Source organism: Rutidosis leptorrhynchoides, chromosome 10 (genome assembly GCF_046630445.1).
Source record: "Rutidosis leptorrhynchoides isolate AG116_Rl617_1_P2 chromosome 10, CSIRO_AGI_Rlap_v1, whole genome shotgun sequence".
Taxonomy (NCBI): domain Eukaryota; kingdom Viridiplantae; phylum Streptophyta; class Magnoliopsida; order Asterales; family Asteraceae; genus Rutidosis; species Rutidosis leptorrhynchoides.
The window spans coordinates 238,318,114-238,339,918 of NC_092342.1; the positions used below are offsets into that span (position 1 = coordinate 238,318,114).

At 32.8% G+C, this 21,805-nt stretch overlaps 1 protein-coding gene across 1 annotated transcript; it reads left to right on the forward strand.

Moving 5' to 3' along the window:
* Window positions 1–11,096: 11,096 nt before the first annotated feature.
* On the forward strand, window positions 11,097–19,651 carry LOC139870891 (alpha-isocomene synthase-like). The gene is made up of 7 exons (XM_071858657.1): window positions 11,097–11,210; window positions 11,732–12,005; window positions 12,419–12,803; window positions 14,532–14,750; window positions 14,881–15,019; window positions 15,125–15,376; window positions 19,355–19,651. The coding sequence occupies exons 1-7, from the start codon at window positions 11,097–11,099 to the stop codon at window positions 19,649–19,651; spliced, it is 1,680 nt and encodes a 559-aa protein (XP_071714758.1).
* The last annotated feature ends 2,154 nt before the right edge of the window (window positions 19,652–21,805 follow it).

Sequence of the window (21,805 nt, forward strand, 5' to 3'; positions counted from 1 at the left end):
TTGGTTTGATTAGCTAACCAATTTAGTGATTATATATCAAATTACGGTTTTTAGTTAATCCCTTTAAGATAAAAGTATTTCAGTCATTTTATATAATTTAATAAAGAATTCAAATACCTTTAGTTAAAGGATAAGAATTACTGTACAAATTAAGATGGAGAAGAACACAAAAAATTATACTACCTATATTATTTATTCCTATATAAAAAAACATACGGTTTAAAGAAATATCATATAAGTATACTGTACTTTCTGTTTATTTTTTCAATTTTACTATTACCTTATCATTCTGTTTTAATCATATCGGAATACATTACTTTTTATTCTTTTCTATTTATAGAAACGAAAACATCACAAAATAAATACGGAATAATAAATATAATAAATTAGAGATGGAGAGAGTAGTATCTTATCACAAATTTTGATTGCAAGACGGCTTCAGAACAGCTATAAATACTCTTCAGTTCAACTTAACACTCAAGCATCAAGTTTTAAGACAAAAAATGTCAATGAAACAAGCAACAGAAGTTATTCGTCTGTGATGACCCGGAGATTTCCGATCACATTTAAACTTAATCTTTATATGATTTCGACACGATAAGCAAAGTCCGTTATGTTGCGTCTCAAAATTTTTGGAACTGTTTCATAAATTCATTTGACCTTCTACTGTTCCGACGATTCACGAACATTTGTTTGTAAATAAATATATATTGATAGAAATGTATAAATATAAAATTATATAATACAATTTAATCATTTGAATTAAAATAAATCTATATATACATGTATGTGATTTCTATATATAGTTAATATTATATGTATATTGTAATATATATATAAAATATATGAATATTAAATATTAAATATAGGTTATTATATAAGTATCAAATATTACATAATTAATAATATGTAATATTAATATATTAAATTACAAGTAAAATATAAATGCTATACTTATTACTTTCATTATTATTGTTAACATCAATATTATTAATATGATTATCATATTTAGTATTATTATTATTAATAGACAATAATACAATTTATTATTATTATAATTAATAATATTATTATAATCATTATTTGTATTACTCCTATTATTATTAGTATTTGTATTATTATTAATAAAATTATCAATATTATTCATAATCTAAATTAATAAGAAATAATAAGAATCAAAATCAGTTTATATCATTATCAAACTGTGTTTAATTTGTAATTACTATTTCTGATTATTGACATTAAAATCAACGCAAACAAATTCAGTTATCAATCTCCATCTACTTTTCATTTTTTTTCTTCGTCTTCTGTATCTGATTGATTCTATCGACCTTAATAACCCCACAAACCCATTTGATTGTCCTTATAATCCTTCTCTAATCATTTACAAGTCATCTACTTCTCTCATAGAAAAACACATACAATACATGAGAATGAACCTCAAAAATGATCACCACCCAACCTTCCATCTTCACTATCGATCTTCACCATCACTAAGGACACACTTTTACAATGAACACCCTTGGTTACTGCTGCAGCTGCACTCTTATTCCTGTTTTATGAACCGAGTAAAGACGATGAAGTTAGTAATAAAAAGAATATGATGAAGACGAACCTGATAACTAACGATGTTAATCAACGAATTAAAGTTACTCATTTTTCTTTTCTTTCTCCTTTCTGACTCCTCTTCCTGATTATTTGTTGATTATAGGTATCACGCGTATGGTTATATAAAGTAGACTATATAATTTTTCTTTTGCCACTTTCTTTTGTTAATGATTTGCATGGGGGACAACACACCTTCTATGGCCGACACTTTTAAGAAAATAGCCACTTGAATGAATAAAAGTAGTGAAATGATAGATTAGTGGTGGGACAAGAGGTTTGAATCACTTCATAAAAACCGAACGAACAAAGTTTTAAATTGCATAGTATTCAACTTGAACATGGGCCATGAATCCATGAAAAACACGTGAAGCCAATTCACCATTTATTTATTTTTGTTAAAAGAACCGAAAGTTTTTTTTTTTTATTTATTTAAATCACAGCTGGTCGATTTAGATGTTTGAGATTGAGCTGTATATTTAATCATTTTGATGGGCCGAGATTCAGTCAAATGGTTGGGCTGCGTAAATGGGCTATTGTGTTGGACCATCCATATTTTCTGCTTTGCAATGATTGAACAACCCCAAGAATCTATTCAGGCGACTAAGCTTCTGCTTCTGTTTTTATTTATTTCTCGAACGAACTCCATAAATCGGAGGAAATACAGCTGCTATTTGTTGATGTTTTAATGATGCTTATGATCATGAATCATAGATGAGAGTGATGTTACAATATTAATGAGCGAAGAGCCATAATACTCGACGATTTTTTTGTGTTTAAAACTCGTTACCTGTTACAATACGATGGCTCCCTGTGTTGTTATTCGATGATAGTAAAGATGAGGTCGTGTACAATGATGAGTAATGATGATGATAACGAAAGTAGATGGAAACGGGTTATGATAATATAACAAAGATAATTAGGATCGTGATCTTATGTTATTAATGAAGATGACGATTTAGAGACTGAATGATAGGATGAATATGAATATGTTATGATCGGGATGATGGGTAAAGTAGATGATGATCGAATATGAGGTATAATGTTAATGATGATGGAAAGATGATTTGGGTTCTTGGTTTAAAAAGAAAAGAAAACAGAAACGAGATTAAATAAATTAAGATAGGGTTCTTATCAGAAAGGTAAGGATAGAGGAACGGTTAGAGGGTGTTGTGGATGAGCAAGAAGTCCTGGGTTCGAGACTGGTCTCTGCCAAATTTTTTTATAAACTCTTTAAGGTAGTCTCTATTATTATTATTATTATTATTATTATTATTATTATTATTATTATTATTATTATTATTATTATTATTATTATTATTATTATTATTATTATTATTATTATTATTATTATTATTATTATTATTATCATTATCATTATTACTATTATTTTTAAAATTATTATTATTGTTATTTATATTATTATTATTATTATTAATGTAAGTATTATTATTATTAATATCATTATTATTATCACTATTAGAAAATTATTATTATTATAGTTATTATTATTATTACTATCTTTTTATTATTAAAAGTATCATTGTTAATACCCATAAATTATTAAATATAATAGTTATATCACCAAAGAATAATACATAAATTCGTTCGATTAAAATTATGTGTGTTAATATATATATAAATGATATAGGTTCGTGAATCCGAGGTCAACCTTGCATTGTTCTGTTCCGTCGTATGCATATTTTTACTACAAAATATCGTACGGTGAGTTCATTTGATTCCCTTTCACTCTTTACATTTTTGGGCTGAGAATACATGCAATATTTTATTAACTGTTTTACAATATTTATATGCGTGAGTTCATTCGCTCCCTTTTACTCTTTATATATTTTTGGGACTGAGAATACATGCGCTGCTTTTATAACTGCTGTATTAAATGCTTTTGAAATATATTTTGAACTGCGAATACATGAAATACTTTTATAAATGTTTGACGAGATAGACACAAGCAAAACATTCCTCGAATGAATTATTATGCAGACAGAAGTTCTGCGGATTATTATTGAATTATGTGGACATGATAATTGCCACCGTTGAATTATGTGGACATGATAATTGCCACCAATTGATATGAATGTTATGTATCGAGAGAATGATTTTATACACAGGTTATGTATATGTTATTTTTGTGCACGAGATATGTGTACGATTACTAAGATTTATGAAAGATGATTTTGTACATGAGAAAGGTGTACTGTATTTAAAAGATATCGCATGTACATTACAGGTGGGTATAGGATTCGGGCCCATTTGTACCATGCAGGATTTAAATTTTGTGGTCTATCAAAATGATGAATTTTATTGTTTTAAGATAAACCTACGAACTCACCAACCTTTTGGTTGACACTTGAAAGCATGTTTATTCTCAGGTATGAAAGAAATCTTCCGCTGTGCATTTGCTCATTTTAAAGACATTATTTGGAGTCGATCATCGCAATGGGACCAAATATTGTTGACTTCGTCCGGATGGATTGTGACGGGTCGTCACAGTTGGTATCAGAGCGGTGGTCTTAGCGAACCATGTCTGCATTAGTGTGTCTAACTGATAAGTCGTTAGGATGCATTAGTGAGTCTGGACTTCGACCGTGTCTGCATGTCAAAAGTTTTGCTTATCACTTTGTGTCAAAAATTACCTGCTTATCATTCTTAGAGAATCACTTGCTTATCATTCTTAGTCTAGACACGTTTTACTGCATTGACTGCACGAATAGTGTATAGACAAAATTCATATCTTAGCGTATCTGCTACTTCATATCTTAGCGTATCTGTTACTGTAACTTTGCCTAACAACTTCCGTAGATTCCTCCGTAACTTATGGGATTTTAGTATTATATATGCATATGTAAATTATGTATTGCAGGGTACTAATCTACATCCTATAATCTATTTCTTATCGAAAATTCTTCATCTGATCGTACCAGATGAATCCTGCAACCAGTTCGAGTCCCTCATATTCCAATAGCTATTCCGATAGTTATTCCGACAGCTATTCTGACATAGATGTTCACCTAATCACCGAAAACAGCGTCAGCTGCATGAATCAACCAATCAGCCATTATCAATTCATCTGATGGGTTCGTAGTCGACTTAATTAATGGAAACGCGCAGAAGGTAATCCCTTCCACCAACCGAATTCACCTCTTGACAATGAACCTGAAGCGTTTACCGACGAACCTGTTCGAGACACCATTTTCAGTTTCATTTCCAGGGTAACTCGACAAGATTATATTCTATCCACAATTCTGAACCTTATTCATCCGCTCGTTCCGACCGACAATCATCCTGGAGTAATAAGTCAACGAACTTCGCGCTCGAATAATCAATTCGGAGAATATGGTGCAAAATGTACCAGCTTCAGCAACATCACCGACACCAACAGTACCATCAATAACAGCACCAGTATCATCAACAATCCATGCTTCAATATCATCATCTGTACTTTGAGCATAATCATCGTTCTACGAATCGTTCTACATAAACTATCTTCGTCCTTCATGGTGATTATGTAATCTCCAAGGTTTTAGAGATTATGTACTCTAGTTCTAGCCATAAATCTAATGAATTTAATATCACATTGACTCATTAAATCCATAATTACGTCTGAAGAAAATATATATGTATATATGTTTTCATTAAGATTGTAATTAAAATTTTTATTGTACAAACTGTTAATGGTGAAAATATTTTAACGGGTAGGTAATACCCGAGGAATATTTAGATTTCGCATTAATAAGTTACACTGTACATTCTTCGAATCTGATTCAACGGTCATTTACTATCCTACTTACATCCACAGATATACGAATTCGTTACCACAGAATAACCATTTCTACTCGATTTCATATTTGAATTTTGACTTATCAGAATCCAACAAGTGGCATAATGAAGAAAACATTGGACAACTAAAATGAATTAAAATATTGTTTATAACATATGAAACTAAACAATTCTTCAAGTCTGCCACTTGATTTCATCTTAAACCCCATTTGTATCTTGACGATTACAATCTGCGTTCAAACATTTCATGATTCTTGAAAACACCTCAATCGATAGGATGAATCAACCGCACCTTATCTACAGAAGGAAAGATTTATGCATATAGTTATGCACCTGAGAAACTCTCGGCAACTGATTAAAAGTTTAACACGTAGCCGCGTCAGATCCTTTGGCACTTATTAGCAAAAATAACTTTGCGATCCCTTTTCAAGGTAGCAAATTTTGTCACAGCTTCAGCAAATCAACTTCGACTTTTCGTTCGAAACAACCTTATTATCACCTTGATTTATATGTATGCTCTTTTATTGTTACCGGGGAACCTTTTATATTCCACCATATTACCGTCAGCATTTAATCATCTAGAAACACAATTCTCTTGAAATCATCTCGGATCGATAACTAATGATTCAGATATGGTAGCAGTAAATGTAGGGGAATTGGCAATCAGTACTTGGAAAACTCACAGCATATCTACATCAACAGTTATATGTATAACATTTATCTTTTAGAATAATGATCTTCCATTCTGAAATTTTGAAAAGCATCCAGCCTACGAATTAATACATTGAACTTTGAAAAAGCTGAATGAAGCAACAGAAACGTTGGAACTGAAAAACGGATAGAGTTAACCATGAAGGAGATCAAGGACAAATACAAGGACCATACCCTATATTCAAAGAATCCAGATAATTCTGGATCCGTTGAAATCTTTAGAGAATATCTTGCCCCGAAGTCATGTTAAAATCTTGCGGAAAATCTTTCTCCATCAACCATCGAACTTAGAAATTCCAAAATATCATCATCAATATCTTCGATATTTCTGAAGATATTTTCATAAATATTCTTGTCCGAAATTATCCACCTCTTCATGTTTTCTATATTCAATTATATAGGAAACTTCTGTAAAATTTAAGTGTAAATTATGAATGAATTGTGAGAAGTGTTGGGAATTGAAGCATGAGTTAGTATAATATAATGACGCCCGGCCAACGTGATTATATTACAGTAATTCATGCTGAATTTCTAATGAAACGTGATGATTCTCAGTACCGTCATCATGTGCCATTTACACGACTCTTACATTCTATCTAATCTCTAAACATATCAAGAAAATATTTTTCTTGATGATTCGGTCTTTTCGGATATCCTGGTAATTTACCAAGTCCAAATCGTGCCATTACGATTCCCTTCTTAAAACTATGTTCATCTAAAACTTCATATCTATGAATTCGGGATCATTATTCGCTTGACTCGCGGACGGGAAGAGAAAACGAAAGCATGAAGCTCCGAAATATAATGGAGAATATAAAGACCGATAACCACCCTGAAACTACAAACCGTGTATATCAATGCTTATAGCAATATAAAGACACGAGAGAACTAAGAACACTATAAACCCAAGAGTGTAATAGAAGTAAATAGATTCTTCTGGTGGTAGATGAAAGAGAAGAATGAGAGATATGAAAATTAAGAGCATATCAAGGATTAGAATGGGATGGAGCATATTGACAAATGTTTTAAAGTATGAATTGAGGGGGAAAGAATAGAAGGTGTGAGTTGTAAGGAAACGAAGGGGGTGGATTTATAGTGAAATACCCGACAAGGCAATCGAAACAGACTATTGCATTTAATCAAAGAAGATTCTGATTTTCTTAATCGCCGAAGAACCAAATCTTATTACAAAGATTTTCTTCAAATCCCTTGAACTCCGAAAATCAACCATATCTACGTCAAAGGATATGACGAAAGATTATTTTCTCATTTCATTTTTTTTTTTTTTTTGTGATAGCTTCATTCGTACTCTTCAATTAATCGAATTGTTTTATCCTTATTACTAAATGGTGATAAAACTCTATTTATCAGCTCATATTCATCATGAAAACATTTTTATAGTTAGCCATGACGACCTCACTCAAATTTCGGGACGAAATTTCTTTAACGGGTAGGTACTGTGATGACCCGGAGATTTCCGATCAAATTTAAACTTAATCTTTATATGATTTCGACACGATAAGCAAAGTCCGTTATGTTGCGTCTCAAAATTTTTGGAACTGTTTCATAAATTCATTTGACCTTCTACTGTTCCGACGATTCACGAACATTTGTTTGTAAATAAATATATATTGATAGAAATGTATAAATATAAAATTATATAATACAATTTAATCATTTGAATTAAAATAAATCTATATATACATGTATGTGATTTCTATATATAGTTAATATTATATGTATATTGTAATATATATATAATATATGAATATTAAATATTAAATATAGGTTATTATATAAGTATCAAATATTACATAATTAATAATATGTAATATTAATATATTAAATTACAAGTAAAATATAAATGTTATACTTATTACTTTCATTATTATTGTTAACATCAATATTATTAATATGATTATCATATTTAGTATTATTATTATTAATAGACAATAATACAATTTATTATTATTATAATTAATAATATTATTATAATCATTATTTGTATTACTCCTATTATTATTAGTATTTGTATTATTATTAATAAAATTATCAATATTATTCATAATCTAAATTAATACGAAATAATAAGAATCAAAATCAGTTTATATCATTATCAAACTGTGTTTGATTTGTAATTACTATTTCTGATTATTGACATTAAAATCAACGCAAACAAATTCAGTTATCAATCTCCATCTACTTTTCATTTTTTTTCTTCGTCTTCTGTATCTGATTGATTCTATCGACCTTAATAACCCCACAAACCCATTTGATTGTCCTTATAATCCTTCTCTAATCATTTACAAGTCATCTCCTTCTCTCATAGAAAAACACATACAATACATGAGAATGAACCTCAAAAACGATCACCACCCAACCTTCCATCTTCACTATCGATCTTCACCATCACTAAGGACACACTTTTACAATGAACACCCTTGGTTACTGCTGCAGCTGCACTCTTATGTTCCTGTTTTATGAACCGAGTAAAGACGATGAAGTTAGTAATAAAAAGAATATGATGAAGACGAACCTGATAACTAACGATGTTAATCAACGAATTAAAGTTACTCATTTTTCTTTTCTTTCTCCTTTCTGACTCCTCTTCCTGATTATTCGTTGATTATAGGTATCACGCGTATGGTTATATAAAGTAGACTATATAATTTTTCTTTTGCCACTTTCTTTTGTTAATGATTTGCATGGGGGACAACACACCTTCTATGGCCGACACTTTCAAGAAAATAGCCACTTGAATGAATAAAAGTAGTGAAATGATAGATTAGTGGTGGGACAAGAGGTTTGAATCACTTCATAAAAACCGAACGAACAAAGTTTTAAATTGCATAGTATTCAACTTGAACATGGGCCATGAATCCATGAAAAACACGTGAAGCCAATTCACCAATTATTAATTTTTGTTAAAAGAACCGAAAGTTTTTTTTTTTATTTATTTAAATCACAGCTGGTCGATTTAGATGTTTGAGATTGAGCTGTATATTTAATCATTTTGATGGGCCGAGATTCAGTCAAATGGTTGGGCTGCGTAAATGGGCTATTGTGTTGGACCATCCATATTTTCTGCTTTGCAACGATTGAACAACCCCAAGAATCTATTCAGGCGACTAAGCTTCTGCTTCTGTTTTTATTTATTTCTCGAACGAACTCCATAAATCGGAGGAAATACAGCTGCTATTTGTTGATGTTTTAATGATGCTTATGATCATGAATCATAGATGAGAGTGATGTTACAATATTAATGAGCGAAGAGCCATAATACTCGACGATTTTTTTGTGTTTAAAACTCGTTACCTGTTACAATACGATGGCTCCCTGTGTTGTTATTCGATGATAGTAAAGATGAGGTCGTGTACAATGATGAGTAATGATGATGATAACGAAAGTAGATGGAAACGGGTTATGATAATATAACAAAGATAATTAGGATCGTGATCTTATGTTATTAATGACGATGACGATTTAGAGACTGAATGATAGGATGAATATGAATATGTTATGATCGGGATGATGGGTAAAGTAGATGATGATCGAATATGAGGTATAATGTTAATGATGATGGAAAGATGATTTGGGTTCTTGGTTTAAAAAGAAAAGAAAACAGAAACGAGATTAAATAAATTAAGATAGGGTTCTTATCAGAAAGGTAAGGATAGAGGAACGGTTAGAGGGTGTTGTGGATGAGCAAGAAGTCCTGGGTTCGAGACTGGTCTCTGCCAAATTTTTTTATAAACTCTTTAAGGTAGTCTCTATTATTATTATTATTATTATTATTATTATTATTATTATTATTATTATTATTATTATTATTATTATTATTATTATTATTATTATTATTATTATTATTATTATTATTATTATTATTATTATCATTATCATTATTACTATTATTTTTAAAATTATTATTATTGTTATTTATATTATTATTATTATTATTATTAATGTAAGTATTATTATTATTAATATCATTATTATTATCACTATTAGAAAATTATTATTATTATAGTTATTATTATTATTACTATCTTTTTATTATTAAAAGTATCATTGTTAATACCCATAAATTATTAAATATAATAGTTATATCACCAAAGAATAATACATAAATTCGTTCGATTAAAATTATGTGTGTTAATATATATATAAATGATATAGGTTCGTGAATCCGAGGTCAACCTTGCATTGTTCCGTTCCGTCGTATGCATATTTTTACTACAAAATATCGTACGGTGAGTTCATTTGATTCCCTTTCACTCTTTACATTTTTGGGCTGAGAATACATGCAATATTTTATTAACTGTTTTACAATATTTATATGCGTGAGTTCATTCGCTCCCTTTTACTCTTTATATATTTTTGGGACTGAGAATACATGCGCTGCTTTTATAACTGCTGTATTAAATGCTTTTGAAATATATTTTGAACTGCGAATACATGAAATACTTTTATAAATGTTTGACGAGATAGACACAAGCAAAACATTCCTCGAATGAATTATTATGCAGACAGAAGTTCTGCGGATTATTATTGAATTATGTGGACATGATAATTGCCACCGTTGAATTATGTGGACATGATAATTGCCACCAATTGATATGAATGTTATGTATCGAGAGAATGATTTTATACACAGGTTATGTGTATGTTATTTTTGTGCACGAGATATGTGTACGATTACTAAGATTTATGAAAGATGATTTTGTACATGAGAAAGGTGTACTGTATTTAAAAGATATCGCATGTACATTACAGGTGGGTATAGGATTCGGGCCCATTTGTACCATGCAGGATTTAAATTTTGTGGTCTATCAAAATGATGAATTTTATTGTTTTAAGATAAACCTACGAACTCACCAACCTTTTGGTTGACACTTGAAAGCATGTTTATTCTCAGGTATGAAAGAAATCTTCCGCTGTGCATTTGCTCATTTTAAAGACATTATTTGGAGTCGATCATCGCAATGGGACCAAATATTGTTGACTTCGTCCGGATGGATTGGGACGGGTCGTCACATCGTCCCTCTGCTAACTTTCCTCCTAGCGTCTGGGGAGACGTGTTTCTTTCCTATCACGAGGTAATTAACATGTGTTGCAATCCCTATATCTTGTTTTGATGGTTCTGACAGTTTTTTCATTTTTTTATTTGTTGTCATTTGAACCAGACTCATAATAATATATACTCCATATATCCTTAACTTATTGTCCGGTCTATATAAATAAAAATAAAGTTATAAAGTTATATTATTATACTCTTAATTAAAAGTAAATGTAAAATTAAAAGATAAAGTGTAAAACTTGTAAAGTAAGTAAAAATAGTACAATTTGATAATGGTAGTTTTAAATTGCCTGTTTTTATCTAGAGAAAATATAATTGAAATGGAGGGAGTGTTCAAAATAATCTTATCAGCTACGTTTTTTTACTTATCTGATAAATAAACACTCATTAATAAAGTAAACGCCAATATTAATTTACAATTTAATATGTATGTTCATTCAAGTGTCTAAAAAAGTTCAAGATATGTTTTGTATGTGCCAAATGCGTACGATCAGTATAAGTGTATAACTTGAGTGATAAGTGATTTGTAAATCACTGTAGCCAGAAGATGAAGCTGCCGTTGAAAAAGTGGTCGAAGAGTTACGAGAAGAAATCAAAAAGGAAATATTAGGATCGTTGAAAGATCATGTGCATCATACAAGTTTGTTGAGGCTGATTGATACAATCCAACACCTGGGTATTGCGTATTACTTTGAGAACGAGATTAATCAAGTCTTGCAACACTTGTATGATTTATATGGTGACAACTGGAATGGTGGCGCGGTTGCTCTGTGGTTTCGACTAATGAGACAACATGGCATTTTTGTTTCAAGTGGTTGGTGCATATATCATTAATCGTACGCGTATTAGTTGCATAATTTAGAGTTGGGACATGATAAGTTCATAAGAGGTGTCAGTTTTGAAACCTTAGTGGTACCATATCTAGTTGTGTCCCGGTCGAAAACAGTTACGGGATAACCCAGATACGTCGGCAACTAGGGGCGGAACTTAGTGTATCACAAAGGGGGTATTCGCCCCATCTACATTTAACGAGAGAAAAAAAATTTACACTACAAAATTTTTTTTTTTACCAAAATATAAGGTTTTTTTTAGTGTTTACCCCAACTGACTTTGAAAAATTTATTAAATTTTTACACTCGCCCATCGGTATCCGGGTTCAACTTCCGCCACTGCCGACGACTAATAAAGGCGAATCATGACGTTGTATTTCGAAATGATATGATGCAGACATTTTCAAGAGCTACAAGGACACTGATGGAGCGTTCAAGGAGGCATTGAAAAAAGATATTGAGGGTCTCCTTGAACTGTACGAGGCAACATATCTGAGGATACCTGGAGAAGTCATTTTAGATGATGCTCTTGCTTTTACTAGAAATCTTCTTGATGACATATTAAAGGATCCCCTTGTTAAAAAATCTTCTTTCATCTCTTCACAAATAGAGGAAGCCTTGTTGCAACCCTTACATAAAAGGTTGCCAAGACTCGAGGCAATACGATACATATCTGTTTACCAACAACAAGATTCTCGAAATGATACTTTACTTAAGCTTGCTAAGTTGGGTTTTAATTTACTCCAATCACTTCATAAGAGAGAGTTGCACCAAGTTTACAAGTACCTACTTCGAAACCCTGTTAAAATTTGATTATATATATATAAATATAAATATATATATATATATATATATATATATATATATATATATATATATATATATATATATATATATATATATATATATATATATATATATATATATATATATATATATATATATATAAGGTTGAAAAGGATGTGAGACGGGGCCGAAACGTTAGCGACCTCAAAACGTCGCAACGGAAAAAACGGGGTAGAAACGGGGTCGAAACGGATGTTGACTAACGTTGACTTATATATAATATATATATATATATATATATATATATATATATATATATATATATATATATATATATATATATATATATATATATATATATATAGAGAGAGAGAGAGAGAGAGAGAGTTGACCGTTTTTCCCATCTTTGACCGCTTTTTTCCGTTTTTTTCCGTCTTTGACCATTTTTTCCCCTTTTTTAGCGTTGTTGACCATTTTTAAGCGTTGACCGTCTTTTTTGCCGTTTCAAGGCCCGTTGTAACGATACTAAAGCAAATCTTTTGCGGTGTCCGTTGCGGCGCCCGTTTCGGCCGTCTTTTACAACAATGTATATATATATATATATATATATATATATATATATATATATATATATCGACTCCACCCGGCTACAACAATTACTTAAATGTAAATGCAACTCTATCATGCCCGTCCGGAATCACCCGGGGCACCCCTAAGTGGGGTAAAGGGATGGGGGATTTTACTTGGCCGTGCCCTTGGATCGGTTTCAAGGTTTCCTCCCGGGCAGCGATGGGGGCGGGGTTATTATCGCTGCATCGGCATAGTCGAAACGGGAGATGATCGCAACGGGTGGTTTAGTCCCCCTCGGGTGATCCCAATTTCGCTGTCCTAAACAAAAAATATATATATATATATATAGGTGCAGGATCAATGGGGAAGTAACCAATCGGGGGGAAGCAAAAAAAAAAATTTCGTTTTTTTTGGAATTTTTTTTTTCCGGCATCAAGATCACAGGAAAATATGAACATTTAGAAGAGACACTTCGTGATGAATGTCATTGTTTAGGCGGGAAAACGATCGACAAAAATAACATTCAAGATAATATTGTTCGTGAAGAATATGAACGTCTTTTTTCATGTTTTGTGAAGTAAAATTTAGCCCGATTTAGAGTTTAGGGTTTAGGGTTTGGTGTTTTGGGTTTATTCCATAAACCCAAAACAACAAACCCTAAACCCTAAACCTTAAACCCTAAACTCTAAACCGTTCGTGTTAAAAACTCAATCTAAATCCTAAATCTAAATCCTAAATCTAAACCCTAAACCCTAAATTTCTAAACCTTAATATCTAAACCCTAATATCTAAACCCTAATATCTAAACCCCAATAGCTAAAACCTCAACATATGCTCGAAAAACACGATAATTGTTATATATTACTTCTTCGAGCGTTTTCCCGCCAAAATAAAAACATTTATCACAAAGTGTCTCTACTAAATGTTCATATTTTCATCTCATCTATAATGTTCGTGAACAAAGTTTTTTCAAAAAACGAAAAGAAAAAAAAAAGTTTTTGCTTCCCCCCGCTTCCCCCCGAATGGTTACTTCCCTCTTGATCCTACTCCTATATATATATATATATATATATATATATATATATATATATATATATATATATATATATATATATATATATATATATATATATATATAATTTCCTTCAATCTAGGTGGTGGAAAAGTTATGATGTCCCAGCAAATTTATCATACACTAGAGACAGATTAGTGGAATGTTACTTTTGGGCATTAGCCGTGTACTATGAGCCTCAATATTCTGAATCAAGAATGTTATTGACTAAAAGTTTTGCAATGGCAACAGTTCTGGATGATACCTATGATGCCTATGGTACATATGAAGAACTTGTGATCTTCACTGAAGCAGTTAAGAGGTATGTACATGAATATGAAACAACGTACATACGCTTTGTCATGCATACATGCATACACTTAATAAACCAAATATATATATGTTAATCATGCATATTAATCACTTGCTTACGTATCTTGCTTATTTCTAAGGTGGTCAGTTGAAATGTTGGAAGATCTTCCGGATAAAATGAAACTTGTATATCGAATGCTCGTGGAAATGTATGAACATATGGAAAATGTATTGTCAAAGATGGGGAAAGCACATCATATCAACTTTATCAAAGAATCGGTATATTAATTTTTCAACATATAATAGATGCGGGTCCTATATTGTTGGGACATATATTGATTTGGTACGTTGCATATGATATATTGTGCTGATTTTTATTTACAGTTGATTGAATACATTGGATTCTACTTGAAAGAAGCTAAATGGGCTAACGATAGGTATGTGCCAACAATAGAAGAGCACAAAGAAATTTCAGTACTGGGTAGCATCGGATACAAGTTCACCATAATATCATGTTTGGCGGCCATGGGTGATGTAGTGAAAGATGAAACATTCAAATGGGCACACTCCATGCCTCGCCTCGTTAAATCATGTTGTGTGATTTGTAGAATTAGGGATGATCTTGTCAGCGCTAAGGTACGTCCATCTACGATAGTGGCCTCACGTACGTACTAATGTGATTTTGTGTACTACCACAACTAGCTAGTACAGAGGTGGAGCTACACTTACTTTAGTATGGGCTCGTGACACCACTCAACAGAAAATAGCAACTCACAGTTCAATAACCCATCTAGCATCAAATATTTGGACTAGTTGTAAGTGACACCAGTTTTCTTTTAGTAGATCAAAATTGGGATTATCACCAAAAAGTCCATTTTTTTATCTTTCTTGCGTGAGAGCCCAAAAAAAAAAAATTGTCAATTTGCCCTCGCAAGGAGCAAGGTGCCTTGCTCCCTTGCGCCTTGCGTCCTTGCGACCTTGGTTTCACATGGGAGCAAGGAGCAAGGCACCTTGCTCCTTGCTCCTAGGTGGAAGCAAGGTGCATCTTGCTCCCTTGCTTCCACCTGGGAGCAAGGACGCAAGGTGCCTCTTGCTCCCAGGTGGAAGCAAGGGAGCAAAATGCACCTTGCGTCCTTGCTCCCAGGTGGCAGCAAGGGAGCAAGAGGCACCTTGCGTCCTTGCTCCCAGGTGGAAGCAAGGGAGCAAGATGCACCTTGCTCTCAGGTGAAAGCAAGGGAGCAAGAGGCACCTTGCGTCCTTGCTCCCAGGTGGAAGCAAGGGAGCAAGAGGCACCTTGCTCCTTACTCCCATGTAAAACCAAGGTCGCAAGGACGCAAGGCGCAAGGGAGCAAGGCACCTTGCTCCTTGCGAGGGCAAATTGACAATTTTTTAATTTTTTGACTCTTACACAAGAAAGGTCAACAAAATGGGCTTTTTGGTGATAATCCCATCAAAATTTGATGTTTGTAAAAACCCAAACTAATAAAAAGCCACCAATAATACCCACCAATTTAAGGTCAAAGGCCCATTCAATTTTAAAAAAATAAACGCGTATACAAGGTTTTTTTTTTTTTGGGAAATTAATTAACATTAACATTAACATTAACATTAATTAACATTAACACTTGTATACTAAAAGTGGTTGCGAATGATACTAAAAGTGGTTGCGAATGTCGTCGTTTCAGTTATATCGAATTGTCGTTTTGATTTTACGTTCACATTACAAACGGTCCCTCAACTTCGACTATATTTACACAATGACCCCTCAAGTTTACACTTTTTCAGGGGTTAAAAGTGTAAATATATAATTTTATTAAAATTAAAGAAACTAATTCCACCCGAATTTATAACGGGCTCTATCTTCTCGCTCGGTGCGAGTTAAATTTTTCAGAAACCACTGTTCAACTCGAAAAAATCTTACGAACCCAACGGGACTAACTATACGCAAAACGAACATTTTTCAAAAAAACACTAAACATAACGACAACCCGTATCTTCCCGCTCGCCACGAGTTAAATTTTTTCGACGGCAGCGTCAGACTCGAAATAATTTTATGAACAAAACGAAACTAACCACGTTCGAAACGGACACTTTTTAGAAAACAGTAAACACACCGATAGCCCATATCTTTCTGTTCGCCGGGAGTAAAATTTTTCGACAGCACTGTTACGCTCGAAAAAATTTAATTAACAAAACAAAACTAACTACGTTAGAAACGTATACTTTTTAAAAAACGCTTAACACAACGACATCTAAAACGGCGTTTAACACATGGGCCGTGTTCCCCTCTGTAAATAACAACACTACGTTAAATATGAATACACAGGCCGAAAGCACCCGCCGCAATGCGCGGACCGGTCCGGACTAGTTAATCAAAAAGACCCAAATCCCCAAGTATTTAATGTAATTTAATTAATTCTAAATTATTATATCATGTGTAAAGATCTGTAGCTAGCGTTAAGAATTAGTCATGAATCCACCTCCAGGGGCGTAACTTAGTTATATCCGGAGGGAGTGACCGCCCCCTCCGGATTTGAAAAAAAAAAAATTTACACAAAAAAAAAATTTTTTTTTTACTAAAAAATAAGGGTTTTTTTAGTGTTTACCCTCCTGGCATTGAAACTTTTATTAAATTTTTACATTCGCCGCACCTGTGTCCGGGTTCAAGTTCCGCCACCTCTTAACTAGTCATAATCCACCTCTGATGGAAATAATATCGCCAGAGGTAAAGCATGCCAAAAACCTAGGCCAATGGAGAGCAGGAGAGGTGAAGAATGTTCCAGAGATTAACAGATTAAGAGACACTACTATAAAAAAATGACTTTTGGAACCTCTTTTTGGAGCCTTAGGAACCTGTTTTAAAACAGGTTCCTATCAATGTGGGTTTTAAAAGTGGAGAACCGGTTGTGGAAGACGTTTCTTTGCATCACTTTTGAGACCGGTTTTCTGATAAAAACAGGTTTCTATTCCAGACAAAGGAAACCTCTTTTTTAACTAAAACCGGTTTCTTTTCTTTATTATTTTTTTTTTAAAATATTGCATAAAACTAGTAGATTGATATCTTCTAACTCTGAAATGTTTGCTAAGAAATTACAGTAAGTCTTCAAATTTTCTTTCTCTAGACTCCAAGATGTTTTTACTAACACCATAAACTTTTTCTTAGTTTTCTTAAACCCATTTGATCTTGGCTTTCTGGCTACGCAACCCAAGTGAAAACCCATTATCTCAAAACTCGTCACATATAAGATCTACCAACGAAAAAAATTAAAAGTCACATCTTACATTTCAAAACATATATCGTATGATGAATACTATATCACTCGTGAAACTTATGTAACTCCCTTAATCTTTTACTTAACAAAATGTGGTTCTTGGCTTTCTTTTACTCATATACTTGCACTCATTCACATGTATCATAGTGTATATAAGTATATATATGCATACATAAATAACTCAATACGGAGTATATAGAAAACTTACTTGTCGGGTGACTTTTGTTAGTGAGAATGTAAGAGAAAATTGGCTTATTTAAAGTTTTGTAAATTTTGAATGTCAAACATTCATCTATGCGGGGTATTTAATATGGTATTGGCATTTTTGAAATTTTTAAAAATGCATCGAGACCGGTTCTATTAAAAAAGAGGTCTCTAAAATTTGAAAAAGAAACTGGTTTCATAAAATAAATAAAAAACAGGTTCCTAATGTTTGGAACTGCTTCTATGATAAAAACGGGTTCCTAATGTACAATATAGAAACCTGTTTTGGGCCGTAACCCAAAAATCGGTTTCTTTGCACGTTAGAAACCTCTTTTTTCACTCTCCTCAAAGAAGAGGTTTCTTTTGGGGATTTCTATTCTCTATTTTCTAGTAGTGAGAGAGTAGTTGGTAATTGCAAAATGACGAAAATACCTATGAAAATATAAAATTGAAGTGAACAGTGATGGTATGATTTCCGTTGATATATTAAAAATAAAAATGTTATAGGGGTCATTTGTGTTAAAAGATAACTTGATATTATGTTTATAGATAATTTTAAATTGTCAATTAATTTATATACTTTTTTTTTAACGGCCAAATTAGTTGGTTAGACACACTCACACGTTACGAGGAAACCCACTCTCAAATCTCCGGAGGAGAATCGATTTTATCTGTGGCCCCACGCACCCAGAAGATGACGTAGGTACCCGTCAGCATTTGTGGGAAAACCTCGCCCCCCCCCCCCCCCCCCCAAAGAATCGAACATGCGCCAGAAGCGAAGCCTATCCCGGGAGGTGGCCATCCGGGCTAACACCGGATGGTTCAATGAATTTATATACTGAGTATATTTCGTTATTAGTTTTTGACACCAACCATATCCATCTAAGCTCCCCCAATAGCTAGTAGCTATCCATAGTTGGTGGGTATGGATGTCTGCAAATTGTCATTGAGCAACCACCAAAAATGGATTTTTTGTGGATATATCAATAGTAAAGAACTATTTTGTTACAAATCCTTGTATGATTTGTGTTAATTAAGCCAGTATAATGATATTGCAAACACACCTAAATTAAAGTTTAGAATTTGTTAAAGGATCACATGTAATTAACCTGATTAACATGTGTATTAATTCGATCAGGAAGAGCAAGAAAGATTGCATGTTGCATCTAGCATTCAATGCTACATGAAGGAACATGATCATGTGAGTGAGCAACAAGTCCATGATTTGTTTAATCAAAACCTTGAAGATGCATGGAAAGAGATGAATGAAGAGTTATTGAAGCGTAAAGATGTCGATGTGCCAATTGTTATGCTGGTAATAAACTTCGCACGTTCCATGGAAGTCCTCTATACGAATAAGGACCATTTCACCCATGTTGGACCTGAACTGATAAATCATATCAAGTCGCTTTTTGTTGATCCCATCCCTATATAAGCTTCAGTCCCTCATCACGATTCCATATAGTAAGAAGATGGAACATGCATTATATATGTTTAAGATGCATATGGTTATTACAATAAATAAATTGAATAATAAGTCAAGTTCTTTGGAAGACGATATATGATGGTTCGAATGTGTTGTTTTACTCGTTCAAGTTTATGTTTAAGATTATGTGTGATATGTATTTAAACATCTGTATGTACTTCCACGTTTGAGTAGTAATGAATGATTCGTGGTTCAAGTAATGTTTTTGTTGTTAATCCTATTGTACGATGTATATCAGGGAAGCTGATTTTTGAAAGGAATGGAAGTAAACCTTTATTATAAATAATATTATTATTATTTATAAACTCATTTATATAGTTATTTAGTCATTCATGCAACTGTCAATGGATTGTGTGATGGAATGTTGGCTTACGAAAAGAGAGCCTTAAGGGAGAGAGTTGCGGTACTTGAGGCATATCTATCAATGGGCAAAGACAGGAGAGCTATCTATTACTCACTCCGTCCCATATTAATAGTCCACAGACAAAAAACACAAAGTTTAAGAAAATGTCATAAAAGTACTGTACTTTCTGTTTATTTTTCAGTTTTACACTTACCTTTTCTTTCTTTTTTAATCCTATCCACATACATTAAGGGCATAATAGAACTTAAGTTTCTTATTCTTTTCTATTTATGGAGGTGGACTATTAATTTGGGACATCCTAAAATAGAATACTGGACTATTAATATGGGACGGATGGAGTATTTCCCTAAAAGAGATAAGTGGGCTAACCCAAGAGAGAGACCAGACTTAATTACTCTTAAGGTTAGTTAATGGCTTTTTAGGGCTGAGGGGCATTAACCACTCTCCTGCTCATACCCGTATTTGTATACAATTACATGATATACATGGAAAAATAATAATTTTTACAAACAAAAACATATTCTTCTTATCAAAATCTATAATAAAAATAGCATTATTCATGATGAAAAATAATAATGTTTTCACCTAGCCATTGTATAGCCGTTTGAATCCATTTAAACCTGATTCTTTTGGCCTCTTTATTTCATTTAATACCTGCAAAAGATATCCAACATCCTATACAAGTACTATATGCATTTAGTGTTTGATTTCTCTTGAATGTATTACTTTGATAGTGACTTGTCATATCTAAAGAGGCAAGTCTACATTTCTTGATACCCATTTGAAGCAATCTCAGATTTGTCATAATTTATAACACCCTAGATTTTTTTTTTTTTATACAGCGGAAGACCAATTTATAGATATATCATATGTATAAAATCTCATTAATAATAAACACGTCAATAAATAAATGACCGGGTGTTATATTAAACGTAGTTACAACTTTTATAGAAAAGACGCGACATCAGAGTTCCGACTAGTCAAACATATCTCCCAGGAATCCGTCTCCCTGGAATCTATCAAGTATGCAACAGTCAACCTGCAGGGAAGAGGAGGGGGTTAGCACGAAGCTAAGTGAGTACGACTAACTACAGGCAATAGTATACAGAAACCGTTATACTAATCATGTCACCTAGTCTAACACACAAACATCACCCAAGTGCCGTCTACAGAGACTCTGGTGGCTCGGCCAAACCATTAACCACCATCTGATCGGACTGGGGCTTACCAGAAGTTCCTCCACCACCGTGTGTATATATATATAATCCACACGCGACAGACGCGTCATTCACATATATATACACCTCGGTTGTCTAAGCTACCACATGAGGAACCCAACCCGCAGGTTGATCTCTCCTACCGAGGCTACCACACAATAGGGACGCACTGGGCTCCAGCAGACAAGCATCAACTAACATGCAGTCATCACAACGTACTAACTAACCACAAAAATAAGTATATCTAACAAGCATGACAATCATAATATAACATGCTACTATATACTATGTTCTCCAGTTAGTCCCACTCACCGATACCGACATCACTCGGTAGTCTAATGTCACCGAGTCTTCTCCTCGTCTGTATCACCTGAAAACAAAACTCACAAGTTAGTTATAATATCATGAATATCAATATACAAACGGGCAGCATAACGACTAAAAAATCAACACTTAGTAAAATATTCACTGCCAAAGACACTCGGTCGACTGTCAGAGACAGTCGGCCGACTGTCTACACTC